General features: G+C 50.1%; 4 protein-coding genes across 5 annotated transcripts in view; 2 read left to right on the top strand and 2 right to left on the bottom strand.

Moving 5' to 3' along the window:
• Positions 1 to 2,928: 2,928 nt before the first annotated feature.
• On the bottom strand, positions 2,929 to 5,903 carry LOC122932785 (cytochrome c oxidase copper chaperone). Of its 2 annotated transcripts, none has more exons than XM_044287392.1 (4): positions 5,831 to 5,903; positions 4,142 to 4,280; positions 3,303 to 3,422; positions 2,929 to 3,095 (listed from the first exon to the last, which is right to left on the bottom strand). In XM_044287392.1, the coding sequence occupies exons 2-3, from the start codon at positions 4,258 to 4,260 to the stop codon at positions 3,338 to 3,340; spliced, it is 204 nt and encodes a 67-aa protein (XP_044143327.1). In that variant the 5' UTR covers positions 4,261 to 4,280; positions 5,831 to 5,903; the 3' UTR covers positions 2,929 to 3,095; positions 3,303 to 3,337. The 2 variants fall into 2 exon arrangements, with proteins under 2 accessions (XP_044143327.1, XP_044143326.1); XM_044287391.1 differs by lacking the exon at positions 5,831 to 5,903 and adding an exon at positions 4,463 to 4,653.
• On the top strand, positions 5,802 to 12,339 carry LOC122931817 (uncharacterized protein DDB_G0290685-like). Its single transcript, XM_044285873.1, has 5 exons — positions 5,802 to 5,954; positions 6,045 to 6,189; positions 6,657 to 6,770; positions 10,383 to 12,272; positions 12,329 to 12,339. Exons 1-5 carry the CDS (start codon positions 5,802 to 5,804, stop codon positions 12,337 to 12,339), a joined length of 2,313 nt encoding a protein of 770 aa, XP_044141808.1.
• LOC122931816 (DNA-directed RNA polymerase II subunit RPB1-like) lies at positions 12,336 to 12,816 on the bottom strand (the record flags this gene model as incomplete). Its single annotated transcript, XM_044285872.1, has 2 exons — positions 12,336 to 12,356; positions 12,400 to 12,816. Coding segments are annotated over 2 exons (438 nt in total), but the record flags the coding sequence as incomplete, so codon positions are not given.
• CFAP44 (cilia and flagella associated protein 44) overlaps positions 12,780 to 17,595 on the top strand; it is a 49,627-nt gene continuing 44,811 nt past the window's right edge. Inside the window, exons 1-10 of the mRNA XM_044287389.1 lie at positions 12,780 to 13,133; positions 14,355 to 14,492; positions 14,580 to 14,672; positions 14,876 to 15,005; positions 16,016 to 16,178; positions 16,394 to 16,496; positions 16,580 to 16,796; positions 16,891 to 17,005; positions 17,098 to 17,262; positions 17,348 to 17,503. Coding sequence (XP_044143324.1) covers positions 13,127 to 13,133; positions 14,355 to 14,492; positions 14,580 to 14,672; positions 14,876 to 15,005; positions 16,016 to 16,178; positions 16,394 to 16,496; positions 16,580 to 16,796; positions 16,891 to 17,005; positions 17,098 to 17,262; positions 17,348 to 17,503 — 1,287 coding nt within the window. The 5' untranslated portion in view covers positions 12,780 to 13,126. The remainder of the gene's footprint in view (positions 13,134 to 14,354; positions 14,493 to 14,579; positions 14,673 to 14,875; positions 15,006 to 16,015; positions 16,179 to 16,393; positions 16,497 to 16,579; positions 16,797 to 16,890; positions 17,006 to 17,097; positions 17,263 to 17,347; positions 17,504 to 17,595) is intronic.

Below are 17,595 nucleotides of genomic sequence, written 5' to 3'. Positions count from 1 at the left end.
TCCCATTTTACTCTAGAGGTCTGCACCCTGTAAGGCCCCTTTCACACGGGCGAGATTTCCGCGCGGGTTGAAAGCATTGCACCCGCACTGAATCCTGACCCATTCATTTCTATGGGGCTGTTCACATGAGCGGTGATTTTCACGCATCACTTGTGCGTTGCGTGAAAATCGCAGCAAGCTCCTCTGTGCGTTTTTCACGTAACGCAGGCCCCATAGAAATGAATAGGGTTGCCTGAAAATCGCAAGCGCGGATGCGGTGCAATTTTCACGCACGGTTGCTAGGTGACGATCGGAATGGGGACCCGATCATTATTAATTGTCCCTTATAACAATAGCACTGGAGGGGTTAAAAAAAAAAATATTAACTCACCTTAATCCACTTGTTCGCGCAGCCGGCATCTCCTTCGGTCTTCTTTTGTGAGGAATAGGACCTTTGATGACGTCACTACGCTCATCACATGATCTTTTACCATGGTGATGGACCATGTGATGAGCGCAGTGACGTCACCACAGGTCCTATTCCTCAAAGAACAAGACAGAAGAGATGCCGGCTGCACGAACAAGTGGATTAAGGTGAGTTTAAAGGGACTCTGTCACCAGTTTCTAACCCCCACTTTTATAACTATGGTTCTCTCTATTGTCCCCTTCTCATTACAAAGCTGCTGTTAGAAGTAAAATCCGCCGTGTAGTTTTCATATAAATCACTTTTATCTAACCTGTCAATCTTCAGTATAAGGTGCCCAGGGCGTTTCTGTTGTTCTGAATGTGCCGGTTTTCGCCGCCGCCGTTGGTGCCCAGCTCCTCCCATGTTCTTTTCTGCGCCACCTCGATGTTATGCAATCCTCCTCCGGCTCTCGTCAGTGCCCCCTCCTCCTTTGCAAAGATCTCGCGCGTGCGCACAGGCCTGTGCCTGATGCGCCCGTGCGGACGTTTAGTTTCTGCCTCGTGGAGCGTACTGCGCATGCGCGCGATCCGGCCATTCATTCATTCGGAAGCTGAGTGGCTGGCGGCACTGCTCGTCTTATGAGGAGGCTGAACTAAGCGAGCGCACATTCGCGCACGTGCGCGCGCGATCGCATGGCCGGATCGCGCGCATGCGCAGTACGCTCCACGAGGCAGAAACTAAACGTCCGCATCAGGCACAGGCCTGTGCGCACGCGCGAGATCTTTGCAAAGGAGGAGGGGGCACTGACGAGAGCCGGAGGAGGATTGCATAACATCGAGGTGGCGCAGAAAAGAACATGGGAGGAGCTGGGCACCAACGGCGGCGGCGAAAACCGGCACATTCAGAACAACAGAAACGCCCTGGGCACCTTATACTGAAGATTGACAGGTTAGATAAAAGTGATTTATATGAAAACTACACGGCGGATTTTACTTCTAACAGCAGCTTTGTAATGAGAAGGGGACAATAGAGAGAACCATAGTTATAAAAGTGGGGGTTAGAAACTGGTGACAGAGTCCCTTTAATTATTTTTTTTAACCCCTCCATCCCTATTGTACTTTGCATTCTGTATTCAGAATGCTATTATTTTCCCTTATAACAGAAATAATACAATCTACACAACTCCGAACCCAAACCTGAACTTCCGTGAAGAAGTTCAGGTCTGAGTACCATTCAGTTTTTTATCACGCGCGCGCAAAACGCATTACACCCGGTTTGCCGCAATGCACCGGGACGCATTAGGACACGCTCGTCTGCAAGCGGCCTAAGGATTGTAAATGAAATAGGTGAGGGTTAGACTAAAGGTGGGGGCGGGGGGGGGGGGCTTAGAGTGTGGAAAGCGGTTCATTTGGCGTTTGTTTTTAAACCAAGAAATGCTGCAGCCGGATGTTACATAGTGGCCAATATGAAACTATAAAAGGTGCTGTGAACAGTGGGGGTTTTGGTCCCTAGGCGTTATTTTTAAATCGCTGCATCCTCTGGTTGTGGAGTTTTTCCTTACATTTCTCTATGGGGATAAAATCCACAAGTAAAACATGTGACTTAAAAACCCCACCCAATAAAAAAAAAATATTAAGTTTTGTTTTTTTCCAAGATTTTTTTTTTAAAAAAAGGCCCCCAAAAATACTGAGCATGGCAGCACCCTGAAACCCTCAATACGTGTGGTATAAGGCATGCACATCAGACTTCTGACACATTGTGATTTTTCACAACAGACTAGTACAGCAAGCAGAGATCTTGGAAAATGAAAAACACACAAAGCATGGCTGCTGCAGCAGCTCGACAGACTTATGATGGAGCCAGGTGGAAGCACCTGTATGACGCCCGATATGTCTACAGAGTAAGCTCAGACTGAAGGATCTCACCTTTCTCTGCCAAAAGGAAATCCGCAGAACTGTGATCACAGCTTTGGATGTGACTGGAGTATAATACAGCACAGGATTGAGTAAGGGTACTTTCACACTTGCGGCAGAGGAATCCGGCAGGCAGTTCCGATCTGTCAAAACGCATGCAAATTGATGGCGTTTGTCAAACGGATCCGTATGACAAATGCATTGAAATGCTGGATCCGGCTCTCTGGAAAAACGGATTCAGCATTTGTTATTCATTTTTTTTCACATGAGCATGTGCAGACCGCAATGCCGGATCTGTTTTTCCGGAACACTCGGGGCCAGATCCAGCATTAATGCATGTCAATGGGGGGAAAAAATGCCGGATCCGGCAAGTGTTCCTGAATTTTGGACAGAGATAAAACCGTAGCATGCTGCAGTATTATCACCGTCCTGAAAAGTCAAAAAGACTGAACTGAAGACGTCCTGAGCGGATCGCTCTCCATTCAGAATGCATGGGGATAAAACTGATCAGTTCTTTTCCGGTATAGAGCCCCTACGACTGAATTCAATGCCGGAAAAGAATAACGCTAGCGTGAAAGTGCCCCAAGTCCAGGAGCGATGTGGACGACCCCGCAGACACGACAGACGATGGAGAGTCTCACAGCATTTTTATTAGATTCCAAAAATAAACTTTAATGATTAAACCAGCAGGAAGATCTGATCAACGCGTCCCCGAAATCTGCATTCCGTTCCTCCTCCAGCGACAGCCTCACACCAAGAAATAAGTTAAGGTCTCCAAGCAGCACACACAACACACCCTGAAAGAAGGCGGCATGGCGTTACTGATGGTATACACGTGACATGTACGCTGCCCCTGCTGGTCACTCTGTGTAACGCCGCTTCAAATCTGACATTTCCACAGCAGAAATCTGTAGATCAGCTCCACGTTTCAGCTGCGGAAATACGTGTCGGGTTCTCCACTGCATGGCATGCGGAATCAGTGCGGTGTGTGAACGCGGCCTTACCATACACTCCAGACCTCCCAGACGGGTAGGGGGGGTCACACTTTGAAGCCGAGGGCCCTCATGCACTCTTTGTGGGCCTCTATCAGATCCTGGCAGTGCTCCTCTCCCTTCTCGATGATGCTGGGGAGAAGAAAAAACAATTTATTATTACACTGGTGCTGGACGACTTGTCGCCTGCGGGGGAGGGGAGCAGCAGCGGAGTTTCCTTTCGGAGCGGCGCTGATTCTTTACAGCGTCTGCCGCTCCCGGCATCAGCGCCGATCAGCTGTTTGAAGACGTTGCGGCTCTTCCTAGTCCAATGACGTCACGTTCATCGGTCACATGGCCTAGGCCAGTGATGGCTGACCTCCGGCACGCCAGCTGTGGTAAAACTACAACTCCCAAGATGCACACTTGCTTGGCTCCATAGGAATGAATGGAGCATGTTGGGAGTTGTAGTTTCACCACAGCCGGAGGTTAGCCATCACTGGCCTAGGTGCACCTCAGTGGATGGGCCTCGGCTGCAGTACTAAGCATGGCCACTATCCAATGGGCGGCGCTAACCGGAGCTCCTCAAACAGCTGATTGGTGGGGGTGCCGGGAGTCAGACCCAACCAATCAGATACCGATGACCTATCCTGAGGACAAGTCCTGGAGAACCCCTTTAAAGGGTTGCAGACATGACCACCCATAGACCAATGCGCCCGGCTGGTGCACTGCACCCAAAGAAGCACAAACACCGCCGGGTTTTCCAGGGTTCGGACCCCCACTGCTCATACAATGTCTCACTAAAGGAGCCCCGTGGCGATCGGACCTTGTGGGTGTATTATGGCGGAGGGGGCCTCCCGCCGCACACTCACCAGGTGTCCCGCACTTTCTTGGTCTCCGGACAGGCACAGCACGGCTTTAACGGCTTCTTCTCCTGCGTCTCTGCACTCGCAGGGGCCGAATCACAGCTCGCAGCGGCCAAAGTGGACATGACGGGACTGTGCGCGGAGACTACGAGAAAAACAGCGCAAAGTCATAAGTCATCAGATATAAAACAGGCGGCAAACAACCCTAGTGGTGAGAAGAGGGAACTGCACCGACGGCATCACATCACACAGGCCCGGAGGGTACAGAACGTCTCACCGCTGAAGGGTTGTTACAATTGCATCCAATCCTGTGGCTGCTCATTGTACCTGCACTGATACACTGTAACGACTCTGGGGGAGGACTGTTTGCTGCGTTCAGAGCTTCCCGTACTGCCAGCATCTCGTGTAATAGGGGAAGTTGTACTGTGCGCCTGGACTACTCCCATCATACGAGGAAGTGGCCGACTAAAACCTGTGCCTCCAATGCCTCGTGGTTGCCACCTCATATCACGTCGGCCTGACTCCCCCTCCCCCGTTACTTACTGTCCCCATAAATCAGGTGTTGCCCTTCTACAATGTCACTGCTGCAGGCAGCTCGCCGTCAGTGCAGTGTACAGCGCAGCCGCTCGGGTCACATGACGCCAAAAAACAAAACAAGATCATTCCAATTCACTGTCAACAAGCAGAGATATTGAGAAGTATACCCAGAAGTTGCAGAATCTCTCATTATACTATGATGAGGCTTTAGGCCTCTTTCACACGACCGTTTTTTTTTCCCCCCGTTTGCGGGCCGTAATTTGCGTTCCGTATACGAACCATTCATTACAATAGTTCTGCAAAAAAAAACAACATAACACATACGGAATGTGTCTGTTCCGGTTTTGCAGAACCATCCATTGAAAATGTTATGCCCAGCCCAATTTTTTCTATATAATTACTGTATACTGTATATGCCATTTGGAACGAAATAAAAAAAAAAAATAAAAAAGAACGAACAACGGATCCGTGAAAAATGGACCACAAAATACTGAAAAAGCCATATGGTCGTGTGAAAGAGGCCTTATTCATAGACTGTACATTTATCAGCCCTAACATTAGAACCCCTGCCTAAGGGTCCATTCACACGTATGTGCGTGTTTTGCAGATCCGTGAAACACTGACACCAGCAATGTGCTTTCCGCATTTCGCCGACACTATATCGCAATTCCATTCCTCAAAATGCAAAAACTTGAAAAAATAAATAATTAAAAAAAATATATAGAAATTTATTGTGCAAAAATAGTAAAACCTACAAAGACTCTACATATCCGGTATCGCTGTAATCATCCCGACCTAAAGAGTGAAGTTATCGTGTTATTTATGCTGAAAAAATGAACACCGCAAAATTTAGAACGTAAAAACGTAGCGGCGGTATTGCTATTTTTTCCCCCATAGAAAGGGTTATTAAACGTTAATCAGTAACGAAAAAAAAATGAGAACCCCCCCCCCCAAAAAAAAAACCTTGGTCGTTAACTCCCTAACCAGGAGGTCACTAAGGGGTTAATTGACATGTTGGCTCCATATATATGGTTATAAGTTTACCCCCCCCCCCCTCCTCTCTCTCAATGTCGGTGACTACCCCCGCAGTGTATCACCCGCCCCCTCCCCATATAACAGCACATATATAATGCGTATCCCGGGAGCTCTGCTACTCACGTGCTACACAAGACAACCAGGACACAGCTCTACCGCGCAGGCGCAGCCGGGAATGCTGGGAACCGCAGGCCACTCGCTACGAATGCCGGGAAATGTAGTGTTACGCGGATATTCTAGCCGCGCGGTATTTCCACAGTGACCTCTAGCGGCAAACGCCTGTAAGTGTACTTCTAGGACCGCCCCGCCCCCTGACTAATCAGCCGTCCAATACTAGGAAAGCTTGGGGGCGTGGTTAGTCGGCCTGTGCCTCTCTCGGTCACGTGGTAGTGTTGCCAAAGTGATTAGGAGACGCCGGGTGCCTGATATCCTAGCAACCGTGGCAACAAAGATGGCGGACACTGAGGACGCAGAGGGGCCAGGTAAAGTGGGCAGAAGGGGCACTCCAGCTCCATGTATGTAACATGTATGTGTGCCTTGTGGTGTCGCTGTGTCGTCTGGACACTTGTTTTTAGCTGCTCCTTGCCCGGTCCGATACTACTGATTGTGACGCGGTTTTCATGTCCAGTAAGTCATTATTTTCCCATAAAACTCGCCATGTAACGGAACGCAGTTTCTGGTGGCGACCTTGAAATGGCGGACGCAGTGAAGTTATGGATGCACGCACTGCGGCTTTACCCGTCATGAATGGACGTTAGCGGTTATTAAAAACCTGCACCGTTTTTTTGTTACAGCTGCAGATGATCGCTCCGATAAATCATTTATGGTTTACGCGTTTCGGGAATGTATCCCCTTCATTTAGACCGTCGTCTGGATGATGTGAGGAAGGGGAACTTATTCCTGAAACGTGTAACCAGTTCAGCAGCCATCTTACTCTCTCCGTACTTAGATATGGACGCAGCTGAAGACCAGGAGGGACGGACAGGTCTGGAGAGCGAGCGATCAGAGCGAGCCGTAAATGACGGGAACACAGGACCGACGGCGGGTGACCAGGGGACGAGCGGTGAGTATTATACCGAATATCAGCGTGAAGAAATATCACCAAAATCTGCAGGGAACAAAGACATCAGGATGAGAGACGCCATTCACAGGAGACACGTGTGCCCGCACCTCCCCGACCTGATGTCTGAGGATAGGAAACTGCTTATATAGTTATTCCCAGACTGGGCACAGGACACTGACACTTGGGGTACAGGATAATGACGCTGACACTTGGGGTACAGGATAATGACACTGACACTCGGGGTACAGGATAATGACGCTGACACTTGGGGTACAGGATAATGACGCTGACACTTGGGGTACAGGATAATGACACTGACACTTGGGGTACAGGATAATGACGCTGACACTCGGGGTACAGGATAATGACACTGACACTCGGGGTACAGGATAATGACACTGACACTTGGGGTACAGGATAATGACACTGACACTTGGGGTACAGGATAATGACGCTGACTCTTGGGGTACAGGATAATGACACTGACACTCGGGGTACAAGATAATGACACTGACACTCGGGGTACAGGATAATGACACTGACACTTGGGGTACAGGATAATGACGCTGACACTCGGGGTACAGGATAATGACACTGACGCTTGGGGTACAGGATAATGACGTTGACACTTGGGGTACAGGATAATGACGCTGACACTTGGGGTACAGGATAATGACACTGACACTCGGGGTACAAGATAATGACACTGACACTCGGGGTACAGGATAATGACACTGACACTTGGGGTACAGGATAATGACACTGACACTCGGGGTACAGGATAATGACACTGACACTCGGGGTACAGGATAATGACACTGACACTCGGGGTACAGGATAATGACACTGACACTCGGGGTACAGGATAATGACACTGACACTCGGGGTACAGGATAATGACACTGACACTGGGGGTACAGGATAATGACACACTGACACTCGGGGTACAGGATAATGACACTGACGCTTGGGGTACAGGATAATGACACTGACGCTTGGGGTACAGGATAATGACACTGATGCTTGGGGTACAGGATAATGACACTGACGCTTGGGGTACAGGATAATGACACTGACGCTTGGGGTACAGGATAATGACGTTGACACTTGGGGTACAGGATAATGACGCTGACTTTTGGGGTGCAGGATAATGACGCTGACTCTTGGGATACAGGAAAATGACACTGACACTCGGGGTACAAGATAATGACACTGACACTCGGGGTACAGGATAATGACACTGACACTTGGGGTACAGGATAATGACACTGATGCTTGGGGTACAGGATAATGACACTGACACTTGGGGCACAGGATAATGACACTGACACTTGGGGTACAGGATAATGACACTGATACTTGGGGTACAGGATAATGACACTGATACTTGGGGTACAGGATAATGACACTTGGGTACAGGATAATGACACTTGGGGTACAGGATAATGACGTTGACACTTGGGGTACAGGATAATGACGCTGACACTTGGGGTAGAGGATAATGACCTTGACACTTGGGGTACAGGATAATGACACTTGGGGTACAGGATAATGACACACTGACACTTGGGGTACAGGATAATGACACTGACACTCGGGGTACAGGATAATGACACTGACACTCGGGGTACAGGATAATGACACTGACGCTTGGGGTACAGGATAATGACGTTGACACTTGGGGTACAGGATAATGACGCTGACACTTGGGGTAGAGGATAATGACCTTGACACTTGGGGTACAGGATAATGACACTTGGGGTACAGGATAATGACACACTGACACTTGGGGTACAGGATAATGACACTGACACTCGGGGTACAGGATAATGACACTGACACTCGGGGTACAGGATAATGACACTGACACTTGGGGTACAGGATAATGACACTGACACTCGGGGTACAGGATAATGACACTGACACTTGGGGTACAGGATAGTGACGCTGACACTTGGGGTACAGGATAATGACACTGACGCTTGGGGTACAGGATAATGACACTGACACTTGGGGTACAGGATAATGACACACTGACACTTGGGGTACAGGATAATGACGCTGACACTCGGGGTACAGGATAATGACACTGACGCTTGGGGTACAGGATAGTGACGCTGACACTTGGGGTACAGGATAATGACACTGACGCTTGGGGTACAGGATAATGACACTGACGCTTGGGGTACAGGATAATGACACTGACACTTGGGGTACAGGATAATGACACACTGACACTTGGGGTACAGGATAATGACGCTGACACTCGGGGTACAGGATAATGACACTGACGCTTGGGGTACAGGATAATGACACTGACGCTTGGGGTACAGGATAATGACACTGACACTCGGGGTACAGGATAATGACACTGACACTCGGGGTACAGGATAATGACACTGACACTTGGGGTACAGGATAATGACACTGATGCTTCGGGTACAGGATAATGACACTGACACTCGGGGTACAGGATAATGACACTGACACTTGGGGTACAGGATAGTGACGCTGACACTTGGGGTACAGGATAATGACACTGACGCTTGGGGTACAGGATAATGACACTGACACTTGGGGTACAGGATAATGACACACTGACACTTGGGGTACAGGATAATGACGCTGACACTCGGGGTACAGGATAATGACACTGACGCTTGGGGTACAGGATAGTGACGCTGACACTTGGGGTACAGGATAATGACACTGACACTTGGGGTACAGGATAATGACACTGACGCTTGGGGTACAGGATAATGACACTGACACTTGGGGTACAGGATAATGACACTGACACTTGGGGTACAGGATAATGACGCTGACACTCGGGGTACAGGATAATGACACTGACACTTGGGGTACAGGATAATGACGCTGACACTCGGGGTACAGGATAATGACACTGACGCTTGGGGTACAGGATAATGACACTGACACTCGGGGTACAGGATAATGACACTGACACTCGGGGTACAGGATAATGACACTGACACTTGGGGTACAGGATAATGACACTGACACTCGGGGTACAGGATAGTGACGCTGACACTCGGGGTACAGGATAGTGACGCTGACACTCGGGGTACAGGATAATGACACTGACACTCGGGGTACAGGATAATGTTACTGACGCTTGGGGTACAGGATAATGACACTGACACTTGGGGTACAGGATAGTGATGCTGACACTTGGGGTACAGGATAATGACACTGACGCTTGGGGTACAGGATAATGACACTGACGCTTGGGGTACAGGATAGTGACGCTGACACTTGGGGTACAGGATAATGACGCTGACACTCGGGGTACAGGATAATGTTACTGACGCTTGGGGTACAGGATAATGACACTGACACTTGGGGTACAGGATAAAGACGCTGACACTCGGGGTACAGGATAATAACACTGACACTTGGGGTACAGGATAGTAACTCTTGGGGTACAGGATAATGACGCTGACACTTGGGGTACAGGAGAATGACACTGACACTTGGGGTACAGGGTAATGACACTGACACTTGGGGTACAGGATAATGACGCTGACACTTGGGGTACAGGATAGTAACTCTTGGGGTGCTCATTGATCATGTGGTCTTTGTATTTCACAGCTGGACCAGTACTTGATGATCCACGTGCAGAACATGAGAACATGATTACGACGTCCACACATTTACCACCAGAGAGGGATGGACCGGATCCCTCTACCCAGGATACTGTCCTAGAGGATGTCACCGATAATAACTCAGCCTCTGCCACAGACGAGCGCCCCATATTACCTGAACCCCCCAATGACCAGATCTCGAAGGATGAGCAGCACAGCACAGGAGCTCATACCTCACCTAGAAGTATTGGTGGAGGAAAAGGCGGGGAGTCTGAGGATCTTACACGGCGTGCACAGGAGCGTCCTGGCACCAGAGACGGAGCTGATGCTGAGGAGGACGGTGTTAAAGCTGAGGATGATGGAGATAAAGCTGAGGAGGACGGAGCTAAAGCAGAGGAGGACGGAGCTAAAGCAGAGGAGGACGGAGCTAAAGCAGGGGAGGACGGAGCTAAAGAAGGGGAGGACGGAGCTAAAGAAGGGGAGGACGGAGCTAAAGCAGAGGAGGACGGAGCTAAAGAAGGGGAGGACGGAGCTAAAGCAGAGGAGGACGGAGCTAAAGCAGGGGAGGACGGAGCTAAAGCAGAGGAGGACGGAGCTAAAGCAGAGGAGGACGGAGCTAAAGCAGAGGAGGACGGAGCTAAAGCAGAGGAAGACGGAGCTAAAGCAGGGGAGGACGGAGGTAAAGCAGGGGAGGACGGAGGTAAAGCAAGGGAGGACGGAGCTAAAGCAGAGGAGGACGGAGCTAAAGCAGAGGAGGACGGAGCTAAAGCAGGGGAGGACGGAGCTAAAGCAAGGGAGGACGGAGCTAAAGCAGAGGAGGACGGAGCTAAAGCAGAGGAGGACGGAGCTAAAGCAGGGGAGGACGTAGCTAAAGCAAGGGAGGACGTAGCTAAAGCAGAGGAGGACGGAGCTAAAGCAGAGGAGGACGGAGCTAAAGCAGGGGAGGACGGAGCTAAAGCAGGGGAGGACGGAGCTAAAGCAGGGGAGGACAGAGCTAAAGCAGGGGAGGACGGAGCTAAAGCAGGGGAGGACGGAGCTAAAGCAGGGGAGGACGGAGCTAAAGCAGGGGAGGACGGAGCTAAAGCAGGGGAGGACGGAGCTAAAGCAGAGGAGGACGGAGCTAAAGCAGGGGAGGACGGAGCTAAAGCAGGGGAGGACGGAGGTAAAGCAGGGGAGGACGGAGGTAAAGCAGGGGAGGACGGAGGTAAAGCAGGGGAGGACGGAGCTAAAGCAGGGGAGGACGGAGCTAAAGCAGGGGATGACGGAGCTAAAGCAGGGGATGACGGAGCTAAAGCAGGGGAGGACGGAGCTAAAGCAGGGGAGGACGGAGCTAAAGCAGAGGAGGACGGAGCTAAAGCAGAGGAAGACGGAGCTAAAGCAGGGGAGGACGGAGGTAAAGCAGGGGAGGACGGAGGTAAAGCAAGGGAGGACGGAGCTAAAGCAGAGGAGGACGGAGCTAAAGCAGAGGAGGACGGAGCTAAAGCAGGGGAGGACGGAGCTAAAGCAAGGGAGGACGGAGCTAAAGCAGAGGAGGACGGAGCTAAAGCAGAGGAGGACGGAGCTAAAGCAGGGGAGGACGTAGCTAAAGCAAGGGAGGACGTAGCTAAAGCAGAGGAGGACGGAGCTAAAGCAGAGGAGGACGGAGCTAAAGCAGGGGAGGACGGAGCTAAAGCAGGGGAGGACGGAGCTAAAGCAGGGGAGGACAGAGCTAAAGCAGGGGAGGACGGAGCTAAAGCAGGGGAGGACGGAGCTAAAGCAGGGGAGGACGGAGCTAAAGCAGGGGAGGACGGAGCTAAAGCAGGGGAGGACGGAGCTAAAGCAGAGGAGGACGGAGCTAAAGCAGGGGAGGACGGAGCTAAAGCAGGGGAGGACGGAGGTAAAGCAGGGGAGGACGGAGGTAAAGCAGGGGAGGACGGAGGTAAAGCAGGGGAGGACGGAGGTAAAGCAGGGGAGGACGGAGCTAAAGCAAGGGAGGACGGAGCTAAAGCAGGGGAGGACGGAGCTAAAGCAGGGGAGGACGGAGCTAAAGCAGGGGAGGACGGAGCTAAAGCAGGGGAGGACGGAGCTAAAGCAGGGGAGGACGGAGCTAAAGCAGGGGAGGACGGAGCTAAAGCAGGGGATGACGGAGCTAAAGCAGGGGAGGACGGAGCTAAAGCAGGGGAGGACGGAGCTAAAGCAGGGGAGGACGGAGCTAAAGCAGAGGAGGACGGAGCTAAAGCAGAGGAGGACGGAGCTAAAGCAGGGGAGGACGGAGCTAAAGCAGGGGAGGACGGAGCTAAAGCAGGGGAGGACGGAGCTAAAGCAGGGGAGGACGGAGCTAAAGCAGGGGAGGACGGAGCTAAAGCAGGGGAGGACGGAGCTAAAGCAGGGGATGACGGAGCTAAAGCAGGGGATGACGGAGCTAAAGCAGGGGAGGACGGAGCTAAAGCAGGGGAGGACGGAGCTAAAGCAGAGGAGGACGGAGCTAAAGCAGAGGAGGACGGAGCTAAAGCAGGGGAGGACGGAGCTAAAGCAGGGGAGGACGGAGCTAAAGCAGGGGAGGACGGAGCTAAAGCAGGGGAGGACGGAGCTAAAGCAGAGGAGGACGGAGCTAAAGCAGAGGAGGACGGAGCTAAAGCAGAGGAGGACGGAGCTAAAGCAGAGGAGGACGGAGATAAAGCAGGGGAGGACGGAACTGATGCTGCAGTGGAATCCACAGAATCCACCGTGGACACGTTTGATGGCCCAAATGATCCAGCTCCTCCAGAAAATATGAAAGGTAGGTGTCTGTTATGCTAGAGGCCCTTCCCTGTACTCTCCGCTCTGGCTTTAAAAGGGTCGGTGCAGATCCTAGTTTACCCCCAGCAATGGCTGGACACCTTCCCCTAGTGGAGATAAGTTTGGGGAAGAAAATGGCAGTACGACCGGGGCGCTAAGATTTAACCACATTTTATTTTAGTATAAAACTAGACATAAACAAAGTGATCGGGTCTCAGCTACGCGTTTCACCGACGCTCCGTCGGCTTCTTCAGGCTGTGATCTTTTATACTAAAATAAAGTGTGGTTAAATCTTAGCGCCCCGGTCGTACTGCCATTTTTTCCCTAAACTTATCTCTGATCATCGGGACCTATTCTGGGTGCCTGCGGCAGAAGGGAGCTGCTTCGTTACCACACAAGCTATTCTACATACGTGCCTGGCACAACCTGATCTGGTGAGTTACGATCCCTGACAATTAGGGGCACTCTCCGAAAAACGGTTCACACACAGGGGGCGCCGTCCTTCTCTATTCTCTTCCCCTAGTGGAGGGTGCCTGAGCTTTAGGTTTTCTAACGTTCTAGTACCAAGTTAAGGTCTGCTGTTCTGCTTGTGTACTGACCTCTGCCAGTTTACCGATTCTGACCCTCCACTTCCTGACCTCAGCCTGTTTACCATATTGACCCTTTGCTGCCTGCTCTGACCTCAGACTAATTTGACAGATTTGCATGTACTCTGCCTGCCCTGACCTCGGCCTGTTTCCTGATGGCAATTATTGCCTGATTCCTTTAGATTCATTTGGACAGTATAATGTTCAGGTGCGCCCTCATCCGTGGTGTTTCTAATAACCAATCCTCTGCAGACATATAGATGAATAGTACAATTCAGATAACCTGCAGCCACCACTAGGGGGAGCTCAGCAGCATCTTGCATACTGACCTCACTAATGCCACTCCTGAGCTCCCTCTAGTTGTGGCTGCTGGAATTTCATCATATGGCAATGCAGAAGATTTGGAGCTCTGTAACGGCAAATCAAAGCCCTAGCCGCGGTACAGCCAAACAAGGAAATGAGTCAGTGCAGAATATTTGATCTGGAAATTATGACAAAAGCGGAGATTCACACAATATTTTCCTGTGTTTGTCTACACATTAGCTGTCTGCGGAGGGCGCTGTTGTATTGCTCTATGGATATGGATACACATTTATGACACCTGTACTTTGCCGTTTTTATTTTCCTGCCTGCAGAAGTCAGTGCAGTGGGAGAACATCCTGAAGCAGGGGGTGAAGGGGTTTCAGTAAGAGAGATCCCACCACCAGAAGACATAGGAGATAAAGAACCGGAGATGAGATCCACTGATGTGCGTCCAGCTGAGGCCACGGAAGGTAAAATCTGTATAAAATGTTTCACGTTCTTGTATAACAGTGTAGGATTAGATTTTGCATGATGGCCATTTCTGCATTTCCCTCTAGCCGTGGCCAGCCCTTCAGATGAGAGCACAGAAGGTGCCGCTGCTGAGGCCCCGCATCCTGCAGAGGAGAAGCAAGACGCGTCATCCACGGAGGGTCAGTACAGAGACAGCGTTTCCTATACCTCCACCCTAAATATTTAATAGCCATCAAACGCTCAGCTAATGGGTGTTATACCAAATCCCTTATTGGATGCTGCACGGTCAGCATATTATTATGATAGAGAAGAGGATAAGGAGCACCAGGTGCCCTTGAGACGCTTATCTTTGACAGTCATGCTATGGAATCTTCTTTTGCAGAAGGTGATGAAGAAGAAGTGGAAGAGGCCGAGAAGATCCCAGATGACTTTTTCTATGACTATGACAGTATCTGCTCCCAGCCATACATCTCTCCTGACTCCGGGATCCCCAGCAGAGTCCTTCACCTTCTGTATCCTTCTTCCAGTATCTAAAATCCTCGGGCCATGCTCCATAAGAAATAATAAGAATTATCTATAAATTCACACTGAACACTTTTTAGGCACCGCAATGGGCACCGACAGAGGGCCAAAAATTAATTCTAAAGGGAATCTGTCGCTGCATACCTCCATAGTGATCCAAATGAAATGTCAGGTGTGCGCTTATCTGTTGTTTGAAATGCTGTTTCCTCCATCCTGATACGTTCAGAGAAATTCATGCTTTAGTATATACAAATGGCCTGCTTGGTGAAACGAGGGCGTTACCGTTGCACCTAATTGCACCAAAAGTTTTTCTTCCTTTTAATTGGGGACCTCCCCCCATCCCGGCTTCGTGCGACAGGCCCCGGCAGGAGAGATGTAATGTATTCCGACCCTGCCTTCTCATGCGTGTTTTAGCACTTCAGGAATGGGGTCACGTGCAGCATAGCCCTGATGCTTTCGAGGGCTGCATAACACTTAGATTTCAAGACGACTTCTGTCCTTGGAAGCTTCAGGTCTGTGCTGATTCCCGATGCGACGGTTCACACAGGAGAACGTGAGGCCAGGCACGGTTACATCTCCCCTGCCTGGCCCTGTCACCGCCTACAGCTGAAGGAGCTTTCGGTGCCACAAGATGCAGAAGTGCCACAAGATGCAGAAGTGCCACAAGATGCAGAAGTGCCACAAGATGCAGAAGTGCCACAAGATGCAGAAGTGCCACTCTCGTTGTACCAAGCAGGTCTTTTGCATGACTTTCTCTGGAATGCAGACACCTATTGGGATGGGGAAAGAGCGTTTCAGTGAGAAGACGAGCACACAGCTGACATTTCATTTGGATTTCTGTGGAGGTATGTGGTGACAGATTCCATTTGAATCATCAGGTGGGTAAAGGGATGGAAACTGTAGAGAAAAATCTGAAAAACCTCCAAAGCACCATAGATGATACAACCACCAGGGAGTACTAGAGCAGTGAATTAGTTGCTGGTTCCTTAATATTTCTCAGGCATTCTTTTGGCTATGACTGTACTAAACGGGCAAACCTTCACTTGCTGGATGACCAGACCTTGCTATATGTAGCTGGGGCCATGGTCATCATCCTAGGACTTAAGACTCAAGAGCAACAATATCTGAGGAGCAGCAGTGGTCAGGGGATTGGAGCTGTCGCGGTGAGTTTTCCTGTCCTTCTTCTTTTCTGTCATCCTAGGCGATTATAGGCATAATGTAGAGTTTCACAGCACTTTGTAGGTACCGCCATGGGCACCAACTGAATGCCGAAATTTAACAAATGCAAAGTAAATAGGAAACTGCATCCCTGGCTGTAGGTTTCTGGTGTCACACACTTAGGATTCTGTTCAGATGTTAAGCTCTACTTCACCTCTAGGTCCATCCAAGCAGGAGCTATTTTGCAGTAGCAGAAAAGGGACACAAACCGAATATTATCCTGTATGAATTCCCATCTCTGAAACCCTATCGGATCCTCAGAGGTGAGACCTACGCTAAGGCTTAATCATAAAAATCAACAAACTTGACCCTTCAGAGTCAGTGATCTTGTTTCTCTCTCGTTCAGGGGGCACAGAGGAAGCCTATGCCTTCATAGACTTCAATCTGTCTGGAACACTTCTTGCCAGTGTGGGCAGCAGCCCTGATTATATGATGACTATCTGGGACTGGAAGCAGGAAAAGATTATGCTGAGGTCCAAGGCATTTTCCCAAGATGTGTTTCAAGTCACCTTCTCACCAGAAAATGAGGAGCAGCTTACTACCTGCGGGACGGGGCACCTCAGGTGACGCACAACTTGACCTTCTGTATATTGCATCTCCACAAGTCATATAGAACATCTGCAATAGTGACTGGTGTCTACCTTGCTCCTTGTGTAGGTTCTGGAAGATGGCCCGCACATTCACCGGTTTGAAATTGCAAGGAGAACTAGGAAGATTTGGAAAGACTGCCCTAACAGACATAGAAGGATATGTCGAGTTGCCGGATGGAAAGGTAAATTAGAGAACCTTTCACATTACACTATGCTTGGTGAAATATTGGGCACCGCAGTGGGCACTAGTAAGGGGGCCACATTTTCACTGCAGGTGATATCGGGGTCAGAATGGGGCAACATGCTTCTCTGGGAAGGCGGTCTCATCAAGGTGGAGATATGTAGAAGAGGACGAAGAGTGTGTCATAACGGACCCATTAACCAGTTCGTCCTGGATGAAGGAGAACTTATCACCATTGGTGCTGATGGTTTTGTCAGGGTAAGTTTATGATATATATCTGACTATAATGGGGGACTTTTAAGATTGTCTACGTATATTTCCGCTTCATATCTCTTTCCTTCAGGTTTGGGATTTCGAGACAGTAGACACTGCAGACTCTGTGGATGACACCGGCCTTTTGGAGATGGAGCCCATGAATGAGCTTCTGGTTGGGAAGAACGTAAACCTGCGGTATATGGTGAAGACCATGGAGGGTGACTCCCCAGTGTGGTTTGCTCAGGTAGGCCAGGCTCATGCTACACTTGTTGCTTCTGCCCAGACAGCAGTCAGATATGCTACCACATCGATTGGCCAACCTGGCTGCGGGATACT

Source organism: Bufo gargarizans, chromosome 3 (assembly GCF_014858855.1).
Source record: "Bufo gargarizans isolate SCDJY-AF-19 chromosome 3, ASM1485885v1, whole genome shotgun sequence".
Taxonomy (NCBI): Eukaryota; Metazoa; Chordata; class Amphibia; order Anura; family Bufonidae; genus Bufo; species Bufo gargarizans.
The sequence above is the reverse complement of the archived record's forward strand: the minus strand, read 5'-3'. Positions and strand labels throughout refer to the sequence as shown.